The sequence below is a fragment of the Salvelinus alpinus genome, chromosome 37 (genome assembly GCF_045679555.1).
Source record: "Salvelinus alpinus chromosome 37, SLU_Salpinus.1, whole genome shotgun sequence".
Classification (NCBI taxonomy): domain Eukaryota; kingdom Metazoa; phylum Chordata; class Actinopteri; order Salmoniformes; family Salmonidae; genus Salvelinus; species Salvelinus alpinus.
The window spans coordinates 17,463,265-17,485,242 of NC_092122.1; the positions used below are offsets into that span (position 1 = coordinate 17,463,265).

At 42.9% G+C, this 21,978-nt stretch overlaps 1 protein-coding gene across 2 annotated transcripts; it reads left to right on the forward strand.

Moving 5' to 3' along the window:
- Positions 1-55: 55 nt before the first annotated feature.
- LOC139566110 (ADP-ribosylation factor GTPase-activating protein 3-like) lies at positions 56-21,594 on the forward strand. 2 transcript variants are annotated; one of them, XM_071387038.1, is made up of 16 exons: positions 56-264; positions 1,163-1,281; positions 1,468-1,540; positions 1,815-1,946; positions 2,124-2,204; positions 2,311-2,428; positions 2,525-2,581; positions 2,750-2,796; positions 2,996-3,147; positions 3,282-3,413; positions 3,911-4,048; positions 11,142-11,306; positions 11,478-11,601; positions 13,591-13,678; positions 20,840-20,964; positions 21,351-21,594. In XM_071387038.1, the coding sequence occupies exons 1-16, from the start codon at positions 196-198 to the stop codon at positions 21,366-21,368; spliced, it is 1,638 nt and encodes a 545-aa protein (XP_071243139.1). In that variant the 5' UTR covers positions 56-195; the 3' UTR covers positions 21,369-21,594. The 2 variants fall into 2 exon arrangements, with proteins under 2 accessions (XP_071243139.1, XP_071243138.1); XM_071387037.1 differs by lacking the exon at positions 56-264 and adding an exon at positions 449-561.
- Positions 21,595-21,978: the final 384 nt, after the last annotated feature.

Genomic DNA, 21,978 nt, shown 5'->3' on the forward strand with positions numbered 1-21,978 from the left:
TTATTACCCAGACCTCCATGTTACAATAATGCCCACGTGTTACTGCTGACCAATCAGAGCACAGGCAAAAAATGTTATCGTTCTGACGGGTGCCTTTACCAATGACGAGGACGGAAGTATTTTTGATTCACAGGGAAACAAATTTGCTAAACGCTGCACTTTACCGATCAGGTGAAATTAACAACAGGTGGAAAGATGTCAGAGCCCAGCAAGCATGATATTGCTGCCATTTTCAAACGACTACGTTCCCTTTCTACGAATAAGGTGAGAGTTGATAAGCTTTCTGTCTTTAACGAGTAAGTAGCTAATGTTAGCTAACTTCAGAGGGGAAAAAATGACACGTCGCACTGTTTTGCTGGGCAGGGGTAGATGCGTCGTAACAAACGCACATGGAAAAGCTTTGAACCACGTATGCTCATTGCACATCCTCCTGACAAAATATGTTTTTGCAGTGTTGAAGAAAGAATTAGCATGAACAGTTTAAATGGAACGATAGGATATCCTGGACAGTCACGTTCGAGCCAGCTGTCATGTGGCATGATGACAGTTGGAACAAAGATGGTACTTTAAGAAACTGGTTGGACAGTCCACTTCGTTAGCGTCAGTGTGTTTATTGTAAATTTATAGATGTCTGTTAAATGTTGACTCATGGACACCACAAAGATAAGACGTCACACAGACATAAACAGTACCTTTTGGCTCAAACTGTCGATTCCAGCTGTTTCCGTCTGCTGTTTAGGCATGGCTACATTGAACGCGACAATGTTGCAACCGCAAACATCGAAAAGCTGTTTTGGAAACATTGTTTCCACTAACGTTATATTGCAACATTTGTAACTAGCTGGTTTAGATCTAGTGTTGGTAAATTTCGGCGTTCTCATAATGTGTGGACAAGTAGAGGCAATAAAATAAAGTTTATACTAGAAAAGAATAGGAAAATATAAAAAGAATATACAGTATGAGGTCAATATGTTGTACTTCAGACCTCCACGCTACTGGGTTGATTCATTATGTGTTAGTGTTTTGCTATCTATTTGGCATGCGCTCATATTAACTTGCTTATCAGTGTCCCCATAGACTTATCACTGCATGAAGGAGACAGCGAACACCTTGTCTGTATTCAAATCTCATGTTTTCCAAAGTTGCTTCTTTTCTATTACAGGCGTGCTTTGACTGTTCGGCTAAGAATCCTAGTTGGGCCAGTATCACCTATGGAGTGTTTCTCTGTATAGACTGCTCAGGAACACACAGGTCATTAGGAGTGCACCTGTCATTCATCAGGTAAGGAACAATGAATGAAAAAACACATTTGTTGCCTACCCCATCCTGTTCTTTCAGATCTACACTAGTGGGTAGGGGCTAGGGATTGTTTCTGGACAGGACCATTGGCTTCACACAACACACAGTTTGACACATTTATGGCCCGATGGAGTGTTCAGAATCAGAACTGTGTATTGTTTGTTTCAGGTCTACTGAGCTGGACTCTAACTGGTCCTGGTACCAGCTGCGATGCATGCAGGTGGGCGGCAATGCCAGCGCGGTGAGTAAAGCCATCCATGGTGGGCACTGACTGGTGGGCAGCCACGTCCCAACCTGCTGTGTTGTTGTTAAGCGCTGAGAGGGTGGTACTAGTAGTTATGTTTCTGACTGCATTATCTCTAGAATGTATATACTGTATGATGTCACAATAGGGCCCTGTATAATACCTGTACGATGTAAGCAATATTATAATGTAATATTCTGATAACTATTAACAATACCTTTTTGTATTACAATGTGTAATTCAAACCATTGTTTTCCCCCGTGTCTCTCAGAATGCCTTCTTTGCCCAGCAAGGCTGCACGTCCAATGCCGCCAACACCAAGTACAACAGCCGAGCCGCTGCGCTCTACCGCGAGAAGATCAAGACCTCGGCCACGCAGGCCACAAGGCGCTTCGGCACTGAGGTGCCACACACATCCATCCAGACATTCCACTGGGCAAAAATGGATTTAGTCAACATTGGTTACTTGTTATACTGTCTTTAACAACATAATCATGTCGCATCAACATGGCTGATTTGAAGGAGTGTATACTTAGGTCCTTATAGATGCCAAGGAATCCTCTGTTTTGTTTCCCTGCAGTTGTGGCTGGACAGCCAGGCCCCCCTCTCTCCAACATCTCCCGTCAATAAGGAGGAGGATTTCTTCAGTATGCACGCACAGGTGTGTGTGTGTGACTGTTAGTACTTATTTGTTTGAAATTGTAGAAGATTATGGATGTGTGCATGTTGTTTACATGGTCTTGTCCTTACCTTGCGTATTTTGGCAGGCATTCCCTGATGATCGTAGCTCCGCCCAGCCTAATATAACAAGCTCCGCCCAGATGAATCTAAGCCCCACCCCAGTAGAGGAACCCTCTACAAAAGAAACCGAGAGAGACAAAAACAGTACACATCTACTTCAATATTTACACTTCAGAAACACACATACACTTGCATCTGTTTGTCCATGTCGTCTATGCCCTCAACTCTTTCTGTCTTCAGGTAATACAGAGGGTCCCAGTGTTGACGTGCTAAGTATGTCTCCTAAAGAAGCCTTAGGTAAGAGGACCAAGAGATTATGCCCTAGAGACTAAAGATACTCAACTAGAACCTTAAGCATTAGGAGTACGTAGAAATATCTAAGCCTGGAGCTCTTAGCTCTTAGCTCTGAGCTCTTAGCAGCTTCTATCAACTGTATTCTAATGCCCACTGTTCCTTCTCCCTTAGAGTCCTCCTCTCTTCTCAAGAAGAAACCAGCTGGGGCCAAGAAAACAGTATGTACTCTATGGTAGTGGATTAAGGAGGTAATGTTCCTGCCCTGTACCTATGTGTGTTGTGCTTATGAATAAGAGTGAATTTGGTGATGGTTGTGGGGGATTTAGTGTGAATGGACTGTGTACATCGCTCATGGATCTTGTGGGTCAGTAGATTAGTAGACGCGTATTCACGTCTGTGTCCTGTGTTTTGTCTCAGTTGGGCGCTAAGAAAGGTGGTCTTGGGGGTAAGAAGGTGAGCAAACAGAGTTTCTGTGACCTGGAGAAGAAAGCACAGGCGGTAGACAAACTCAATGAGAGAGATACAGCACCCACCACCAAGAACAGCCCCCAACCAGCAGAGGAATCCATGTGCGTCTCTCTCCAATTTAAATGGGCTTTATTGGCCTCTCGCTCTCTCATCCACATTATCTATTATTCTCTAATCTTCACTCTGCTTATCCATTTTTCTCTCTCCACCTCTTTCTCTCTCTTCCTCCCTCTAGTGGTGCCTCCATGAGACTGGCCTATAAGGATCTGGAGGCGCAGCAGAGGAGTAATACAGAGAAGATGAAGGGGATGGGGGAGAAGAAGAAGGAGCAGGCTGAGAGACTGGGCATGGGCTTTGGCAGCAGGAGGTGGGGGGCATTGAATTGATGGTGGTGATAAAAGGATTAGTTTATTTCTTAACACACTTTTTATAGATGTCCTATGTAGAATAGTTTAAAAGGGTACTTTACATTGCAGGGGATAAGTCACTCATCTTCTAAAACAGGGATTCGCTAACTTTTTGATGTGCAATCCCATTTTGATATTAAAACATTTTGGCGACCCCACCATGTAAAAAATGTATGTAATCAACGGCCAATGTTTACTTTTTTAATTTGGGTTATGACAGTCTATTAGAAATCTGTCAGACAGTATTTCAATCTGACGACTATGGTTTGAAGTGACTGAAATGCAGTCACCCCCCCCCTGCACATTAGTCATGACCCCTAGTTTGGGAAACCCTGATCTAAAATAATTATATTATTGTTGGGACTGAAACATGTTGTAGCAATTGGAGATATTGTGATAACAAATACTTTGATGATTATTTGACTCCATTGTCTCTCCCCCCTCTATCTCCCTCTAGTGGAGTGTCTCACTCTGTGCTGTCAGACATGCACACTATCCAGCAGGAGAGCCCAGTGGGGTCCAAGCAGCCCACTAAGAGCCGGAGGTACACAGAGAAGGAGGAAGAGGAGACTGACGAAGGCTCCTTTACATCCAGGTCACCACACTACCTACACACTCTGGCAATGTTCCAATACTTTAGCAATGGGTCATTCCTTCTTGGAAGTAATCACTGACATGGCTAGCCTGGTCTCAGATCTCTTTGTGTTGTCTTGTAATGGGAGTTGGAAAGACATCACAAAAAGATCTGGGAACGAAATCCATTCAAATTGAGCTCTCTGACTTCCGGCAATGGCGACGCTTTAACAATACTGTGTAGTGTCCTCGAAGCACCAGCATGGTTCAGAATGGAGATGGACAAGGGCATAACAAAAATCCAAGAGACACTTTCTGAACGCCTCAGCAAAATTGATGTGCTGGTCGATAGACTCCACGAAGACCAGAAAGTCACAAAGGGATGAGTGACAAAGTTAGAAAAAGACTATGCTGACCACCAGGCTGCCATCCTGGACGTCCGCGAGGAAGTGGACCAAAAATACAAGAAGTTGGACGACGCCATCTCTGAACTCGAAGTGAAATTTGATTATTGCGAAAATTTCCAAAGGCGCTCGAATTTGAGACTTCAAAGTTTCTCAGAGGCCATGAAGAGACGCGATCTCCTTTCTACAGGAATGGAGAATTCTGGATTGACCCCCCCCCCCCCTCCTGCGCACCCACTGGAGATCGAGAGGGCCCATCGCACCCCACGGAGGCGGCTGCCTGGCCAGGTTGCACCCAGGGCATTTGTCATTACATTTCTACGGTACCAGGACACTGTTTGCATCCTCTCTGCTGCCCGAGCAAAGGGAGAGCTCAAGTACAGAGATGCTAAATCATGATCTTTCCGGATCTTTCTCCCACACTACACAAGAGGAGGATGGCTTTCTCCCCACTGAAGAGACTTCTGCGTCAGGCTGGCTTGGCATATGGCCTGTGCTACCCAGCGACTTTATGGATCGAAACCAAGAATGGTGAGCGCACATTTGACTGTGAAGATGGCTGAAACATACATGAGGAAAGAACTTCCTGACTTGTTCACGTCTACTACACCCCGAGGAACTGTCTTTTGAACTTGGATACAGTGGACCTTGAACTGTTAGCACATGAGGAAACAACGAAATTACTCATATGATCGACTGGCTGGCTGGTTGGCTAGATGGCTAGCGTGATAATGACTGGCGAGGTGAAGTTGGATCATAGCTATTGTTGGCTGTGCTATTTAGCCAGCTTGCTAAGTATACAAGGGTGTAGCTATAGCTACTATACATCCACACTATGCCAGGTAGTTACATTTTTCTGTATACTTTTATTTTACGCAGAGAGGTCCAGTCGGGTTTGGTTAAATAGTTATGTGGCTTTTGAATGGGTTTCAAGCCTAACTATGTTGTTTATTACTTCAGGCGATTTTAGCTAGTATTACGTTTGCTGGCTTGTTTATTGTTAGATGTATGCTGGCTTTAGTGATACCGAGACAGGGATAAGCTACTCAGTTGATATGTCTTAATCATTTCAGAAGGAATTTGCAATCCAAGATGTAATTTTCTGTGGTTTCCAAGAAAACGGCTGGTCTAAGATTGGGTTCTGCATAGCTGCCCTGTTAAAAGGCATAATTATATTATATATACTATAATTAATTAATTATATATATATATATATATATACTGCTCAAAGAAATAAAGGGAACACTAAAATAACACATCCTAGATCTGAATGAATGAAATATTCTTATTAAATACTTTTTTCTTTACATAGTTGAATGTGCTGACAACAAAGTCACACACAAATTATCAATGGAAATCAAATTTATCAACCCATGGAGGTCTGGATTTGGAGTCATACTCAAAATTAAAGTGGAAAACCACACTACAGGCTGATCCAACTTTGATGTAATGTCCTTAAAACAAGTCAAAATGAGGCTCAGTAGTGTGTGTGTGGCCTCCACGTGCCTGTATGACCTCCCTACAAAGCCTGGGCATGCTCCTGATGAGGTGGCGGATGGTCTCCTGAGGGATCTCCTCCCAGACCTGGACTAAAGCATCCGCCAACTCCTGGACAGTCTGGCGTTGGTGGATGGAGCGAGACATGATGTCCCAGATGTGCTCAATTGGATTCAGGTCTGGGGAACGGGCGGGCCAGTCCATAGCATCAATGCCTTCCTCTTGCAGGAACTGCTGACACACTCCAGCCACATGAGGTCTTGCATTAGCAGGAACCCAGGGCCAACCGCACCAGCATATGGTCTCACAAGGGGTCTGAGGATCTCATCTCGGTACCTAATGGCAGTCAGGCTACCTCTGGCGAGCACATGGAGGGCTGTGCGGCCCCACAAAGAAATGCCACCCCACCCCACACCATGACTGACCCACCGCCAAACCGGTCAAGCTGGAGGATGTTGCAGGCAGCAGAACGTTCTCCACGGCGTCTCCAGACTCTGTCACATGTGCTCAGTGTGAACCTGCTTTCATCTGTGAAGAGCACAGGGCGCCAGTGGCGAATTTGCCAATCTTGGTGTTCTCTGGCAAATGCCAAACGTCCTGCACGGTGTTGGGCTGTAAGCACAACCCCCACCCGTGGACGTCGGGCCCTCATACCACCCTCATGGAGTCTGTTTCTGACCCTTTGAGCAGACACATGCACATTTGTGGCCTGCTGGAGGTCATTTTGCAGGGCTCTGGCAGTGCTCCTCCTTGCACAAAGGCGGAGGTAGCGGTCCTGCTGCTGGGTTGTTGCCCTACTACGGCCTCCTCCACGTCTCCTGATGTACTGGCCTGTCTCCTGGTAGCGCCTCCATGCTCTGGACACTACGCTGACAGACACAGCAAACCTTGCCACAGCTCGCATTGATGTGCCATCCTGGATGAGCTGCACTACCTGAGCCACTTGTGTGGGTTGTAGACTCCGTCTCATGCTACCACTAGAGTGAAAGCACCGCCAGCATTCAAAAGTGACCAAAACATCAGCCAGGAAGCATAGGAACTGAGAAGTGGTCTGTGGTCACCACCTGCAGAACCACTCCTTTATTGGGGGTGTCTTGCTAATTGCCTATAATTTCCACCTGTTGTCTATTCCATTTGCACAACAGCATGTGAAATTTATTGTCAATCAGTGTTGCTTCCCAAGTGGACAGTTTGATTTCACAGAAGTGTGATTGACTTGGAGTTACATTGTGTTGTTTAAGTGTTCCCTTTATTTTTTTGAGCAGTGTGTGTGTGTGTGTGTGTGTGTGTGTGTGTATATATATGTATATATATATATATATATATATATATATATATATATATATATATATATATATATATATATATATATATATAGCTTTATGTGTGTGTGTGTGTGTGTGTATATATATACAGTGGGGAGAACAAGTATTTGATACACTGCCGATTTTGCAGGTTTTCCTACTTACAAAGCATGTAGAGGTCTGTCATTTTTATCATAGGTACACTTCAACTGTGAGAGACGGAATCTAAAACAAAAATCCAGAAAATCACATTGTATGATTTTTAAGTAATTAATTTGCATTTTATTGCATGACATAAGTATTTGATCACCTACCAACCAGTAAGAATTCCGGCTCTCACAGACCTGTTAGTTTTTCTTTAAGAAGCCCTCCTGTTCTCCACTCATTACCTGTATTAACTGCACCTGTTTGAACTCGTTACCTGTATAAAAGACACCTGTCCACACACTCAATCAAACAGACTCCAACCTCTCCACAATGGCCAAGACCAGAGAGCTGTGTAAGGACATCAGGGATAAATTGTAGACCTGTACAAGGCTGGGATGGGCTACAGGACAATAGCCAAGCAGCTTGGTGAGAAGGCAACAACTGTTGGCACAATTATTAGAAAATGGAAGAAGTTCAAGATGACGGTCAATCACCCTCGGTCTGGGGCTCCATGCAAGATCTCACCTCGTGGGGCATCAATGATCATGAGGAATGTGAGGGATCAGCCCAGAACTACACGGCAGGACCTGGTCAATGACCTGAAGAGAGCTGGGACCACAGTCTCAAAGAAAACCATTAGTAACACACTACGCCGTCATGGATTAAAATCCTGCAGCGCACGCAAGGTCCCCCTGCTCAAGCCAGCGCATGTCCAGGCCCGTCTGAAGTTTGCCAATGACCATCTGGATGATCCAGAGGAGGAATGGGAGAAGGTCATGTGGTCTGATGAGACAAAAATAGAGCTTTTTGCTCTAAACTCCACTCGCCGTGTTTGGGGGAATAGAAGGATGAGTACAACCCCAAGAACACCATCCCAACCGTGAAGCATGGAGGTGGAAACATCATTCTTTGGGGATGCTTTTCTGCAAAGGGGACAGGACAACTGCACCGTATTGAGGGGAGGATGGATGGGGCCATGTATCGCGAGATCTTGACCAACAACCTCCTTCCCTCAGTAAGAGCATTGAAGATGGGTCGTGGCTGGGTCTTCCAGCATGACAACGACCCGAAACACACAGCCAGGGCAACTAAGGAGTGGCTCCGTAAGAAGCATCTCAAGGTCCTGGAGTGGCCTAGCCAGTCTCCAGACCTGAACCCAATAGAAAATCTTTGGAGGGAGCTGAAAGTCCGTATTGCCCAGCGACAGCCCCGAAACCTGAAGGATCTGGAGAAGGTCTGTATGGAGGAGTGGGCCAAAATCCCTGCTGCAGTGTGTGCAAACCTGGTCAAGAACTACAGGAAACATATGATCTCTGTAATTGCAAACTAAGGTTTCTGTACCAAATATTCAGTTCTGCTTTTCTGATGTATCAAATACTTATGTCATGCAATAAAATGCAAATTAATTACTTAAAAATCATACAATGTGATTTTCTGGATTTTTGTTTTAGATTCCTTCTCTCACAGTTGAAGTGTACCTATGATAAAAATTACAGACCTCTACATGCTTTGTAAGTAGGAAAACCTGCAAAATTGTCAGTGTATCAAATACTTGTTCTCCCCACTGTATATACACACACACACACATAAAGCTATCAGCTAGCTGGCAATTAGGCGGCCAGCCAGTGAGTAGCTTATCCCTGTCTTTTATTTATATATATATATAAATCCTCCCAGTTCTCTCTCATGTGGCACAAGACAGGGTTGTCCCGCTAGTCCTCTCCTTTTTTTCTTTGGCTATAGAGCCACTGGCAGAAGCTTTTACATCTCATCCATCCATCCATGGTGTTCGTATAGGCGGGCGTGAACATCTGGTCTCGCTATATGCCGATGACATTTTGCTTTACCTCACTAAACCAGCAATTTTACTCCGAGCATTAGTTGACATCCTGAAAGAATATCTGACTTTTTCAGGATATAAAATAATACTATCGAAGAGTATAATTATGCCTTTTAACAGGGCAGCTATGCAGAACCCAATCTTAGACCAGCCGTTTTCTTGGAAACCACAGAAAATTACATCTTGGATTGCAAATTCCTTCTGAAATGATTAAGACATATCAACTGAACTATACTCCACTTCTCAAAAAGGTTGGGGAAGAATTGGATAGATGGCGGGATTTACCAATTTCTCTTATTGGGCAGGTCAATTGTGTAAAGATGAATATATTACCAAAATTCTTGTACCATTTTCAAACCTTGCCCTTTCCTATTCCCAAAGCTTTTTTCAAACAACTTAATAGGAAGGTTTCTTCATTTCTGTGGAAATGGAACCCCCCCAGAGTGAAACTCACAACTTTATACCAACCATACTCAGAAGGACTAACTCTACCTGACTTCCAGTTGTATTACTGGGCATCTCAGTTAAAGGCTGTGTGGGTATGGCAAGATACAAGTTCACCCTCTTGGAAACAGAGGCGTGTCTGACCCCTACTACATTGGCATCTATACCTTATATTAGCCCACCTAAAGCTTTGCTAGGTCTCATAAACAACACTTTTATTAAAAACACTTTAAATATATGGATTGAAGTCTGTAATCAAACAGAAGGGCTTAGATCTATATATGAACAAATACCTTTTTATAATAACCCCATCTTACCCAAAGCCCTGAGATGGTATTACATTTTCTTGGTTCAACAAAGGAATGAAAACATTTGCTAATCTCTATAGAGAAGGTGAACTACTATCCTTTCAACAACTGGCATCTCATTTTCAGTTACCTCAAACTCATTTCTTCAAGTACCTACAGGTTAGGCATTACATTGCCACTCAGCAGGGAGGTAGGATTCAGCCCATGAGTAAACCTATAACTAATAAACTGTGGCTGGGGAGGAAAGGGGTAAAAGGTTTCATTTCCGACATGTACTCTGGTCTTCAAGCTCTGTTGGGGAACGATGAACCTCTGAAAGCTTGCATAAAGTGGCATGATGACCTTGGTCTCATTGTTGAGGATGAGAAATGGGGAAAGCTCTTTTTAGATGCTCAGCGTCTTTCATTTAACACAAGGCACAAGTTGATGCAATTCAATATTTTACATAGGGTCTACTTTACACCAGAGAGACTGTATAAGATCAATTGCAAATTTTGCACTTATGCATATGTTTTTGTTCTGCCCTGAACTAAGCATTTATTGGAAAGACATTATTCAGATCTTATCACAGGTCACTAATATGACGGTACCACTAGATCCTTCCCTTATACTTCTTGGAGATGATTCTGTTCTACCAGTTAATATTTCTAGCAAAACCAGATTCATTAAATTGTCAGTCATTGCAGCCAATAAATGCACAGCTTTTATATGGAAGAGTGACAAGCAAGCAGATGTGGCTAAAATAACTATCTTCCTATATTCCATCTGAAAAAATAACATACAATTTATGTAATAAACCCTTTGAATTTACTGATGTCTGGGGGGACTTTCAGAAGTTTCTAGAGACGTCAGTTTAGCTGCCTCATTACTACTATCTTCATTAATGTTTTTGTGTTGAATTTATTTTCTAGCATGGAATGTGAAGGTCATTCGGTTTCTTTTTTTGTTGATAATCAGTGAAGCTAATACCGGGAGGGGGGTGTTCCTGTGTTGGGGAGGGAAGGGTTTTGCACGATGTGCCCCCATGTTGCATGGTGTTTTGTGTAGGTGGAAGGAATAACGGGGCATTATTTGTGTCACATTTTGATTGTTAAATTGTAAAAAAAAATAAAAGACAATATATTGTACAAAAAAAGTAATTGAGCTCTCTATTCCATATGAAACCCATCAGGATGTCGATGACCAGTTCAATGACCAAGTTTGATGACCCGACAGAATCCTCTGACAAGTTCTTCTCCAATTGGAGCGAGACGGGGGAGTCTGGCTGGAGGAAAGAGAGCAGGAAGCCAGAGCCAGACTTCTACCTGAGCACCAAGAGTTCCTCACAGGACGACAGGTACTATATGACTGTTTGATTTCCAGGGATGAAAATACAGAGATGCACGTGAAAAAGTAAAATTGTATTTTGCCCGTATAAGTCCCCTGAGCCACTTTCTTTTTTAAATTCTCTATTTTAAGGTTCTCACTGCAGTTGTCACTGAATGCACCCTCCCTCTCTCTCACACAGGACCGCAGCCCGGCGGAAAGCAGACCCAGTCCCTGTCTCAGACTCAGGCGACGCCCGCAAGAAGTTTGGGGATGTCAAGGCCATCTCCTCTGACATGTACTTTGGCAAGCAGGATGACTCTGAGGTAGGCACACTGTCACGGGACACACACGTACAGTACCAGTCAAAAGTTTGGACACATCTACTCATTCCAGGGTTTTTCTTTATTTTTCCTATTTTCTACATTGTAGAATAATAGTGAAGACATCAAAACTATGAAATAACACATATGGAATCATGTAGTAACCACAAAGTGTTAAAAAATATATATATATATTTTATATTTGAGGTTCTTCAAGGTAGCCACCCTTTGCCTTGATGACAGCTTTGCACATGCTTGGCATTCTCTCAACCAGCTTCATGAGGTAGTCACCTGGAATGCATTTCAATTAACAGGTGTGCCTTGTTAAAATTTAATTTGTAGAATTTCTTTCTGTCTTAATGCATTTGAGCCAGTCAGTTGTTGTGACAAGGTAGTGCTGGTATACAGAAGATAGCCCTATTTGGTAAAAGACCAAGTCCATATTATGAGAAGAACAGCTCAAATAAGTAAAGAGAAACGACAGTCCATTACTTTAAGACATGAAGGTCAGTCAATGTGGAAAATTTAAAGAACTTTGAAAGTAGCTTCAAGTGCAGTTGCAAAAACCATCAAGTGTTATGATGAAACTGGTTCTCATGAGGACCACCATAGGAAAGGAATACCCAGTTTCCTCTGCTGCAGAGGATAGGTTTATAAGAGTTAACAGCCTCAGATTGCAGCCCAAATAAATGCTTCAGAGTTCAAGTAACACACACATCTCAACGTCAAGTGTTCAGGCCTTCATGGTCGAATTGCTGCAAAGAAACCACTACTAAAGGACTCTAAGAATTAGAGACTTGCTTGGGCCAAGAAACACGAGCAATGGACATTAGACAAGTGGAAATCTGTCCTTTTGGTCTGAGTCCAAATTTGAGATTTTTGGTTCCAACCGCCGTGTCTTTGTGACGCAAAGTAGGTGAACGGATGATCTCCGCATATGTGGTTCCCACCGTGATGCATGGAGGTGTGATATTGTGGGGGTGTTTTGCTGGTGACACGGTCTGTGATTTTATTTAGAATTTAAGGTACACTTAACCGGCATGGCTACCACAGCATTCTGCAGCGATACGCCATCCCATCTGGTTTGCGCTTGGTGGGACTGTCATTTGTTTTTCTAATCAGCACACCTCCAGGCTGTCTAAGGGCTATTTGACCGAGGAGAGTGATGGCGTGCTGCATCAGATTACCTGTCCACAATCACCCGAGCTCAACCCAATTGAGATGGTTCGGGATGAGTTTGACTGCAGAGTGAAGGAAAAGCAGCCAACAAGTGCTCAGCATATGTGGGAACTCCTTCAAGACTGTTGGAAAAGCATTCCAGTTGAAGCTGGTTGAAAGAATGCCAAGCCTGTGTAAAGCTGTCATCAAGGCAAAGGGTGGCTACTTTGAAGAATCTCAAATCTAAAGTATCTTTTGATTTGTGTAACACTTTTTTTGGTTACTACATTATTTCTTAGTTTTGGTGTCTTCACTATTATTCTACAATGTAGAAAATTACTAGAAACAAAGAAAAACCCTAGAATGAGTAGGTGTTCTAAAACTATTGACCAGTACTGAATATATAAAAAAATTGATTCGTAATGACAAATTATTTGAGTCTATAATTACGTTGTACCTAAGTACTGATGTTACTACCTTTTTGATCTAATTGACTGCCAGTATCAAATGTCTGCCAGTGTTGACTGTTCTGGTTAAAGTTTTACGCTAGGCTGTGACGTCCTACAAGCCTCTCAGGCTGGTGTTTACAGTTCATTTGGTGCTGTGGAATTCATATGTCTCTCAGAGAAGGCTGTTAGACATTTTCTCTGCTTCTGTTCTGGCTGTGTTTCCCTGTTGCCACATTGCTTTTTTTTATTATTGATTATCTACAACTGCTGTCCTTTATTTATCCACCTGAAAATCCCTGTTACAGTAATACCCCTATGTGTAGTATGTTCATTGTTTAGTATCAAGTATGTCATTTGAAGTATTAATGTGGTTGTTTCCATGCAGTATGAGGCGAAGACTCGCCTGGAGAGGTTCTCTGGAAGCAACTCCATCAGCTCAGCTGACCTGTTTGATGACCCAAAGAAACAGATGGGTAGGGAAGCCAACAAGTGTATACTTAACCATTCATAGAGCGCATTCGGGAAAGTATTCAGACTCCTTGTCTTTTTCTACATTTTATTACATTACAGCCTTATTCTAAAATGGATTCAATAGTTTTTCCCCCTCATCAATCTACACACAATACCCCATAATGACAAAGTAAAAACAGGTTTTTATACATTTTTGTAAATTGTATTAATCTAAAAACTGAAATCACATTTACATAAGTATTCAGACCCTTTATTCAGTACTTTGTTGACGCACCTTTGGCAGCGACTCCAGCCTCAAGTCTTCTTGGGTATGACACTACAAGCTTGGCAGACCTGTATTTGGGGAGTTTTTCCCATTCTTCTTTGCAGATCCTCTCAAGCTCTGTCAGGTTGGACGAGGAGTGTCACTGCACAGCTTTTTCAAGTGTCTCCAGAGATGTTCGATTGGGTTCAAGTCCGGGCTCTGGCTGGGCCACTCAAGAACGTTCAGAGACTTGTCCCAAAGCCACTCCTGTGTTGTCTTGGCTGTGTGCTTAGGTTCATTGTCCTGTTGGAAGGTGAACCTTCGCCCCAGTCTGAGGTCCTGAGCACTCTGGAGCAGGTTTCCATCTGTACTTTGCGCCATTCATCTTTGCCTCATCCTGACTTGTCTCCCAGGCCCTGCCGCTGAAAAACATCACCACAGCATGATGCTGCAACCACCATGCTTCACCTTAGGGATGGTGCCAGGTTTCCTCCAGATGTGACGGTTGGCATTCAGCCCAAAGAGTTCAATCTTGGTTTCATCAGACCAGAGAATCTTGTTTCTCATGGTCTGAGAGTCCTTTAGGTGCCTTTTGTCAAACTCCAAGCAGGCTGTCATGTACTTTTTTTACTGAGGAGTGGCTTCCGTCTGGCCACTCTACCATAAAGGCCTGATTGGTGTAGTGCTGCAGAGATGGTTGTTCTTCTGGAAGGTTCTCCCATCTTCACAGAGGAACTCTGTATATCTGTTAGAGTGAACATCGGAAGAGTCTTGGTGGTTCTAAAATTCTTCCATTATTAAGAATGATGGAGGCTACTGTGTTCTTGGACCTTAAATTCTGCAGAAATGGTTTGTGTACCCTTTCCCAGATCTGTGCCTCAACACAATCCTGTCTTGGAGCTTTACGGCAATTCCTTCGACCTCATGACTTGGATTTTGCTGTGACATTAACTGTCAACTATGGGACCTTACATACGTGTGTATGGATATTGACAGTGCATGTCAGAGCAAAAACCAAGTCATGAGGTTGAAGGAATTGCCGTCCTCAATTGGCAGCTTGATTAAATGGTACTCGCAAAACACCAGTCTCAAGGTCAACAATGAAGAGGTGATGCCGGGATGCTGGCCTTCTAGGCAGAGTTCCTCTGTCCAGTGTCTGTGTTCTTTTGCCCATCATAATCTCCTTTTTATTGGCCAGTCTGAGATATGGCTTTTTCTTTGCAACTCTGCCTAGAAGGCCAACATCCTGGAGTCGCCTCTTTACTGTTGACATTGAGACCGGTGTTTTTGTGGGTACTATTCAATGAAGCTGTCCATTGATGACTTGTGAGGCGTCTGTTTCTCAAACTAGACACTCTAATGTACTTGTCCTCTTGCTCAGTTGTGCACCGGGGCCTTCCACTCTTTCTATTCTGGTTAGAGCCAGTTTGCGCTGTTCTGTGAAAGGAGTAGTACACAGTGTTGTATGATATCTTCAGTTTCTTGGCAATTTTTCGCATGGAATAGCCTTCAATTCTCAGAACAAGAATAGACTGATGAGTTTCAGAAGAAAGTTCTTTGTTTCTGGCCATTTTGAGCCTGTAATCGAACCCACAAATACTGATGCTCCAGATACTCAACTAGTCTAAAGAAGACCAGTTTTATTGCTTCTTTAATTAGCACAACAGTTTTCAGCTGTGCTACCATAATTGCAAAAGGGTTTTCTAATGATCAATTAGCCTTTCAAAATGATAAACTACGATTAGCTAACACAACATGCCATTGGATCACAGGAGTGATGGTTGATGATAATGGGCCTCTGTACGTCTATGTAGATATTCCATAAAAGATCTGCCGTTTCCAGCTACAATAGTCATTTACACCATTAACAATGTCTACACTGTATTTCTGATAAATTTGATATTTTAATGGACACAATTTGCTTTTCTTTTAAAAACGAGGGAATTTCTAAGTGACCCCATACTTTTGAAAGGTAGTGTATACAGTTGAAGTCGGAAGTTTACATACACCTTAGCCAAATACATTTAAATTCAGTTTTTCACAATTCCTGACATTTAATCAGAGTAAAAATACCCTGTCTTAGGTCAGTTAGATCACCACTTTATTTTAATAATGTGAAATGTCAGAATAATAGTACAGTGATTTATTTCAGCTTTTATTTTTTTCATCACATTCCCAATGGGTCAGAAGTTCACATACACTCAATTAGTATTTGGTAGCATTGCCTTTAAATTGTTTAACTTGGGTCAAAAGTTTCGGGTAGACTTCCACAAGCTTCCCACAATAAGTTGGGTGAATTTTGGCCCAATCCTCCTGACAGAGCTGGTCTGTACTTGAGTCAAGTTTTTAGGCCTCCTTGCTCCACACGCTTTTTCAGTTCTGCCCACACATTTTCTATAGGATTGAGGTCAGGGCTTTGATGGCTACTCCAATACCGTGACTTTGTTGTCCTTAAGCCATTTTGCCACAACTTTGGAAGTATGCTTTGGGTCATTATCCATTTGGAAGAACCATTTCCGACCAAGCTTTAACTTCCTGACTGATGTCTTGAGATGTTGCTTCAATATATCCACATCATTTTCCTACCTCATGATGCCATCTATTTTGTGAAGTGCACCAATCCCTCCTGCAGCAAAGCACCCCCACAACATGATGCTGCCACCCCCTTGCTTCACGGTTGGGATGGTGTTCTTCGGCTTGCAAGCCTCCCCCTTTTTCCTCCAAACATAACTATGGTCATTATGGCCAAACAGTTCTATTTTTGTTTCATCAGACCAGAGGACATTTCTCCAAAAAGTACGATCTTTGTCCCCATGTGCAGTTGTAAATCGTAGTCTGGCTTTGTTATGGCGGTTTTGCTGAGCGGCCTTTCAGGTTATGTCGATATAGGACTTGTTTTGCTGTGGATATAGATACTTTTGTACCTGTTTCCTCCAGCATCTTCACACGGTCCTTTGCTGCTGTTCTGGGATTGATTTGCACTTTTCGCACCTAAGTACGTTCATCTCTACGAGACAGAACGTGTCTCCTTCCTAAGCGATATGACTGGTGCGTGTTCCCATGGTGTGTATACTGGCGTACTATTGTTTGTACAGATGAACGTGGAACCTTCAGGCGTTTGGAAATTGCTCCCAAGGATGAACCAGACTTATGGAGGTCTACAATTTTTTTTTTTCCTGAGGTCTGTGCTGATTTCTTCTGATTTTCCCATGATGTCAAGCAAAGAGGCACTGAGTTTGAAGGTAGGCCTTGAAATGCATCCACAGGTACACCTCCAATTGACTCAAGTGATGTCAATTAGCCTATTAGAAGCTTCTAAAGCCATGACATCATTTTCTGGAATTTTCCAAGCTGTTTTAAAGGCACAGTCAACTTAGTGTATGTAAACTTCTGACCCACTGGAATTGAGATACAATGGGTTATAAGTGAAATAATCTGTCTGTAAACAATTGTTGGAATAATTACATGTCATGCACAAAGTAGATATCCTAACCAACTTGACAAAACTATAGTTTGTTAACAAGAAATTTGTGCAGTGGTTGAAAAACTAGTTTTAATGACTCCAACCTAACACGGAACCCAAACCGGCTGCGAGCGTACGCCATTGTGCATAAATTTATTTTGTCCCCCCACACCAAACGCGATCACGACACAGGTTAAAATATTAAAACAAACTGAACCAATTATATTCATTTGGGGACAGGTCGAAAAGCATTAAACCTTTATGGCTAGTTAGCTTGCACTTGCTAGCTAATTTGTCCTATTTAGCTAGCTTGCTGTTGCTAGCTAATTTGTCCTGGGGATATAAACATTGAGTTATTTTACCTGAAATGCACAATGTCCTCTACTCCACCAATTAATCCACATAAAACGGTTAACCGAATCGTTTCTAGTCATCTCTCTTCCTTCCAGGCTTTTTCTTCTCTTGACTTTATATTGCGATTGGCAACTTTCATAAATTAGGTGCATTATCGCCACTGACCTAGTTCTCTTTCAGTCACCCACGTGGGTATAACCAATAAACCAATGAGGAGATGGGAGAGGCAGGACTTGCAGTGCGATCTGCGTCAAATAGAACTGATTTCTATTTTAGCCCTTGGTGTCGCAGATGCGAGCAGTGTGGGTGCAATAATTGAATAACATAGATTTCTACATTTATTTTGCAATGCTCGCGCACGTGACGTGAGCGGTGTGGTCAGCCTGTAAGTGTATGTAAACTTCCGACTTCAACTGTATGTATGTCTTTGGGTGTGCAGTTGAACAAAACAAAATCTTAGCTAATTCCACAAAGAAATCCTAAAATGTCCCTGACAATGTTATTGGTACCTTCTAGAAGTAGTTAGAAATAATTAGATTTCAAGTAGGTGATTCTCATTTACTTTGGAATTGAATTCACCTGTGGTGAGTTGAAGATGCCGGCAGTATAAAAACCATGTATTCAACCAGTTTGAATAGAGAAAAGGACTCATTCTCCTATTTTGTGTCACTGTGTGTACCGCAATGAGCGTGAACAAAAAGAAAACCAGTGAGTTATCAGAGGTCAGACACAAGATGGTTGTCCATGCTTGGCTATCTCAAGGATACATATCCATCTCCAGAGATGTTGATGTTCCTGTTTCCACCGTACGTAATGTTATCAAGAAGTTTAAGGCCCATGCCACTGTAGCCAACCTCACTGGACGTGGCCGCAAGAGAACTTGATGGAAGAATGCAGTGAAGGATTGTTTGAATGGTGGAGAAGGACCTCTGTCAACTGCAGATTCAAGCTGACCTTCAGACACAAGGTACGACAGTTTCAACTCGCACCATCCTTCGCTAACTCAATGAAAGGGGGTTATATGGTAGGCGACCCAGGAGGACCCCACTGCTGATAGAAAGACCTGAACACGCCAAAATCCTTCTGGGAGAATGTCCTGTGGACAGATAAGACCAAATTAGAGCTTTTTGGTAAAGCACAACTTCTCTATGTTTACAGAAAACAAAATGAAGCTTTCAAAGAAAAGAACACCTTCCCTACAGTCCAACATGGAGGAGGTTCAGTGACGTTTTGGGGTTGCTTTGCTGCCTCTGGCACTGGGTGCCTTGAACGTGTGCATGGCATCATGAAATCAGGTGAATACCGAGGTATTTTGGAGCGCGATGTCAGACCCAGTGTCAGAAAGCTGGGTCTCCGTTGAAGAGCATGAGTCTTCCAGCAGGACAATGACCCCAAACGCACTTCAAAAAGCACCCAGGAATGGTTCAAGAATAAACGCTGGACTGTTCTGAAGTGGCCAGCAGTGAGTCCAGATCTACATCCCATTAACTTGTGGAGAGATCTGAAAACAGCAGTTAGAAGAAGGCAGTTATTTTGACCAAAGGCTGTGCTACCAAATATTAAGTCTATGGTGTCAATGTCACTTATTACATTTAAATGGATATTAAGTTCTGAATCAAAAACAAATGTTCTATAATATTAACAGTGAAATAAAGAATTGTGGAGACCAAATACTTTATTCCGTTTCTTGACTTACTTGAAGAAAGTGCAAGGGTGCCACATTTTTTTACCACGACTGTAGACAGGTGTGCCTTTCCAAATCATGGCCAATCAAGGATGATCAATAAAAACAACAGGATGCACCTGAGCTCAATTTCCTGTCTCCATAGTCTGAATAGTTATTTAAATCAGGAATTTCTGTTATTTTAAAAATATTTGCAAACATTTTGAAAAACCTGTAGATTGAGGATTTAAAAAAAATCCATCTTAGAATAAGGCTGTAACGTAACAAAATGTGGAAAAAGTCAAGGTGTCTGAATAAATAAATAATAAATATAAATATAAATAAATGTCAAGGCATCCATTGTGTCCTCCTCCCAGAGTGCTAAGAACCTTGGCGTGATCCTGGACAACACCCTGTCGTTCTCAACTAACATCAAGGCGGTGACCCGTTCCTGTAGGTTCATGCTCTACAACATTCGCAGAGTACGACCCTGCCTCACGCAGGAAGCGGCGCAGGTCCTAATCCAGGCACTTGTCATCTCCCGTCTGGATTACTGCAACTCGCTGTTGGCTGGGCTCCCTGCCTGTGCCATTAAACCCCTACAACTCATCCAGAACGCCGCAGCCCGTCTGGTGTTCAACTTTCCCAAGTTCTCTCACGTCACCCCGCTCCTCCGCTCTCTCCACTGGCTTCCAGTTGAAGCTCGCATCCGCTACAAGACCATGGTGCTTGCCTACGGAGCTGTGAGGGGAACGGCACCTCCGTACCTTCAGGCTCTGATCAGGCCCTACACCCAAACAAGGGCACTGCGTTCATCCACCTCTGGCCTGCTCGCCTCCCTACCTCTGAGGAAGTACAGTTCCCGCTCAGCCCAGTCAAAACTGTTCGCTGCTCTGGCACCCCAATGGTGGAACAAACTCCCTCACGACGCCAGGTCAGCGGAGTCAATCACCACCTTCCGGAGACACCTGAAACCCCACCTCTTTAAGGAATACCTAGGATAGGATAAAGTAATCCTTCTAGCCCCCCCCCCCCCTTAAAAGAGTTAGATGCACTATTGTAAAGTGGTTGTTCCACTGGATATCATAAGGTGAATGCACCAATTTGTAAGTCGCTCTGGATAAGAGCGTCTGCTAAATGACTTAAATGTAAATGTAAATGTAAATGAATAGTTTGAGTGCACTGCATATCACACTTTCAAGTATACAATTTAACCATTTCATATCACTAAATCAAGTGAACACCATGGCCCATATTCACAAAGCATCTGAGTAGGCTCAGTTTTGCCTTTCAGATCATATTGAATTAGATGGGGGATCTGATCCTAGATCAGCACTGCATGTGTACACCCCCACAATTTAAACATCAGAAGAAGTATCATTCTAAAGCAACTGCCACTGATGTTACTAACCATCTCTCTCTCTCCGGTCCCCATGCAGCCAGCTCATATCGTCTGACCAACATGCTGCCCAGTGCTCCAGACATGTCCCAGCTGAAGCTGGGGGTCCGCTCTGCGGCCGGGAGGCTGTCCGTCATGGCCAGCGGAGTAGTCACGTCCCTTCAGGTTTGTGGTTCAGATGGCCCTGTTGGTTGGAGCTTGGTGCTAGCAGCAGATTGACTCCCACATGGGCCACATACTGAAGTGAATGTGTTATGGTGACTGTAAGCCGTAAGGCAATTTCAACACAATAAGAACTTGCCCTTTTTATATCATTATTCCAATTGGAAATCCAGTTTCTTGATTTAATTACTATGTAAGTGCACAGTAACAACGATATCAGTGACTATTTGGTCAAAGACATGCTAGATACAACATACTAGTTACCAAAGTACATTGTGTATAAGGGCAACTTTATTTAAAGGTTACCTAATTATGCAGCGTCAACACTCAGACAACTGATACGGTGTAAGCAGTAGGTTCTTACGTGTTGTGTATCTTCTTTGTTTCAGGACCACTACAGTGCGTGAGTCCAGTGTGTGTACCTGTGTTATGACCCACACACACAACCTGTTAGGTCCCCTGGGTATTGGAGTCGGTAAACATCCTTACGAGCGATGGACAAGTTCAGCCGTGCAGGAGAGGGAGAGAGATGGACGGAGAGAGAGAATTAGCGACATTGTGTAGGCCAGAACATAGGCTGTAGCTATACGTGTGTGTAAATAGCAGCTATTTGAATAAAGGATGTATTATCTACATTGGAGTTATGTCGAACCAACATCCTCTATGAGGTAGATGTATGAAGAACACTTATTTCCACAGCTTATTATTTAATCTGTCCAGGCCTTTAGTTTTGATATTTACATCAATGCTATTCAAAATACATTTTTGTTATCATCCATTATGGTTCTAATTGAGGGTGACTTAGGTTTTGGGTTCCTTTTCAACTGTGCAATTGTTATTGAATCATATGTCATCTTGGTCACCTTGGTTTTTATGTAACTATTTGCAATGAAGACATCATCTGGTAGTGTGATAACATGTATTTTTCTACATGCAGTATGTAAATAATTTAGTTAATTAATCTGATGGGCATTGTTTTAATTACCTGCCAAATCCAGAGATGTTGCCATGTAGGAT

Bases quoted from the DNA above. Each gene is read 5' to 3' on its own strand.
- LOC139566110 (XM_071387037.1), top strand. From the start codon at position 472: ATGAACAGTTTAAATGGAACGATAGGATATCCTGGACAGTCACGTTCG. The intron at 3,414-3,910 runs GTGGGGGGCATT...ATCTCCCTCTAG, and splicing joins ATGGGCTTTGGCAGCAGGAG to TGGAGTGTCTCACTCTGTGC. The intron at 4,049-11,141 runs GTCACCACACTA...GAAACCCATCAG, and splicing joins GAAGGCTCCTTTACATCCAG to GATGTCGATGACCAGTTCAA.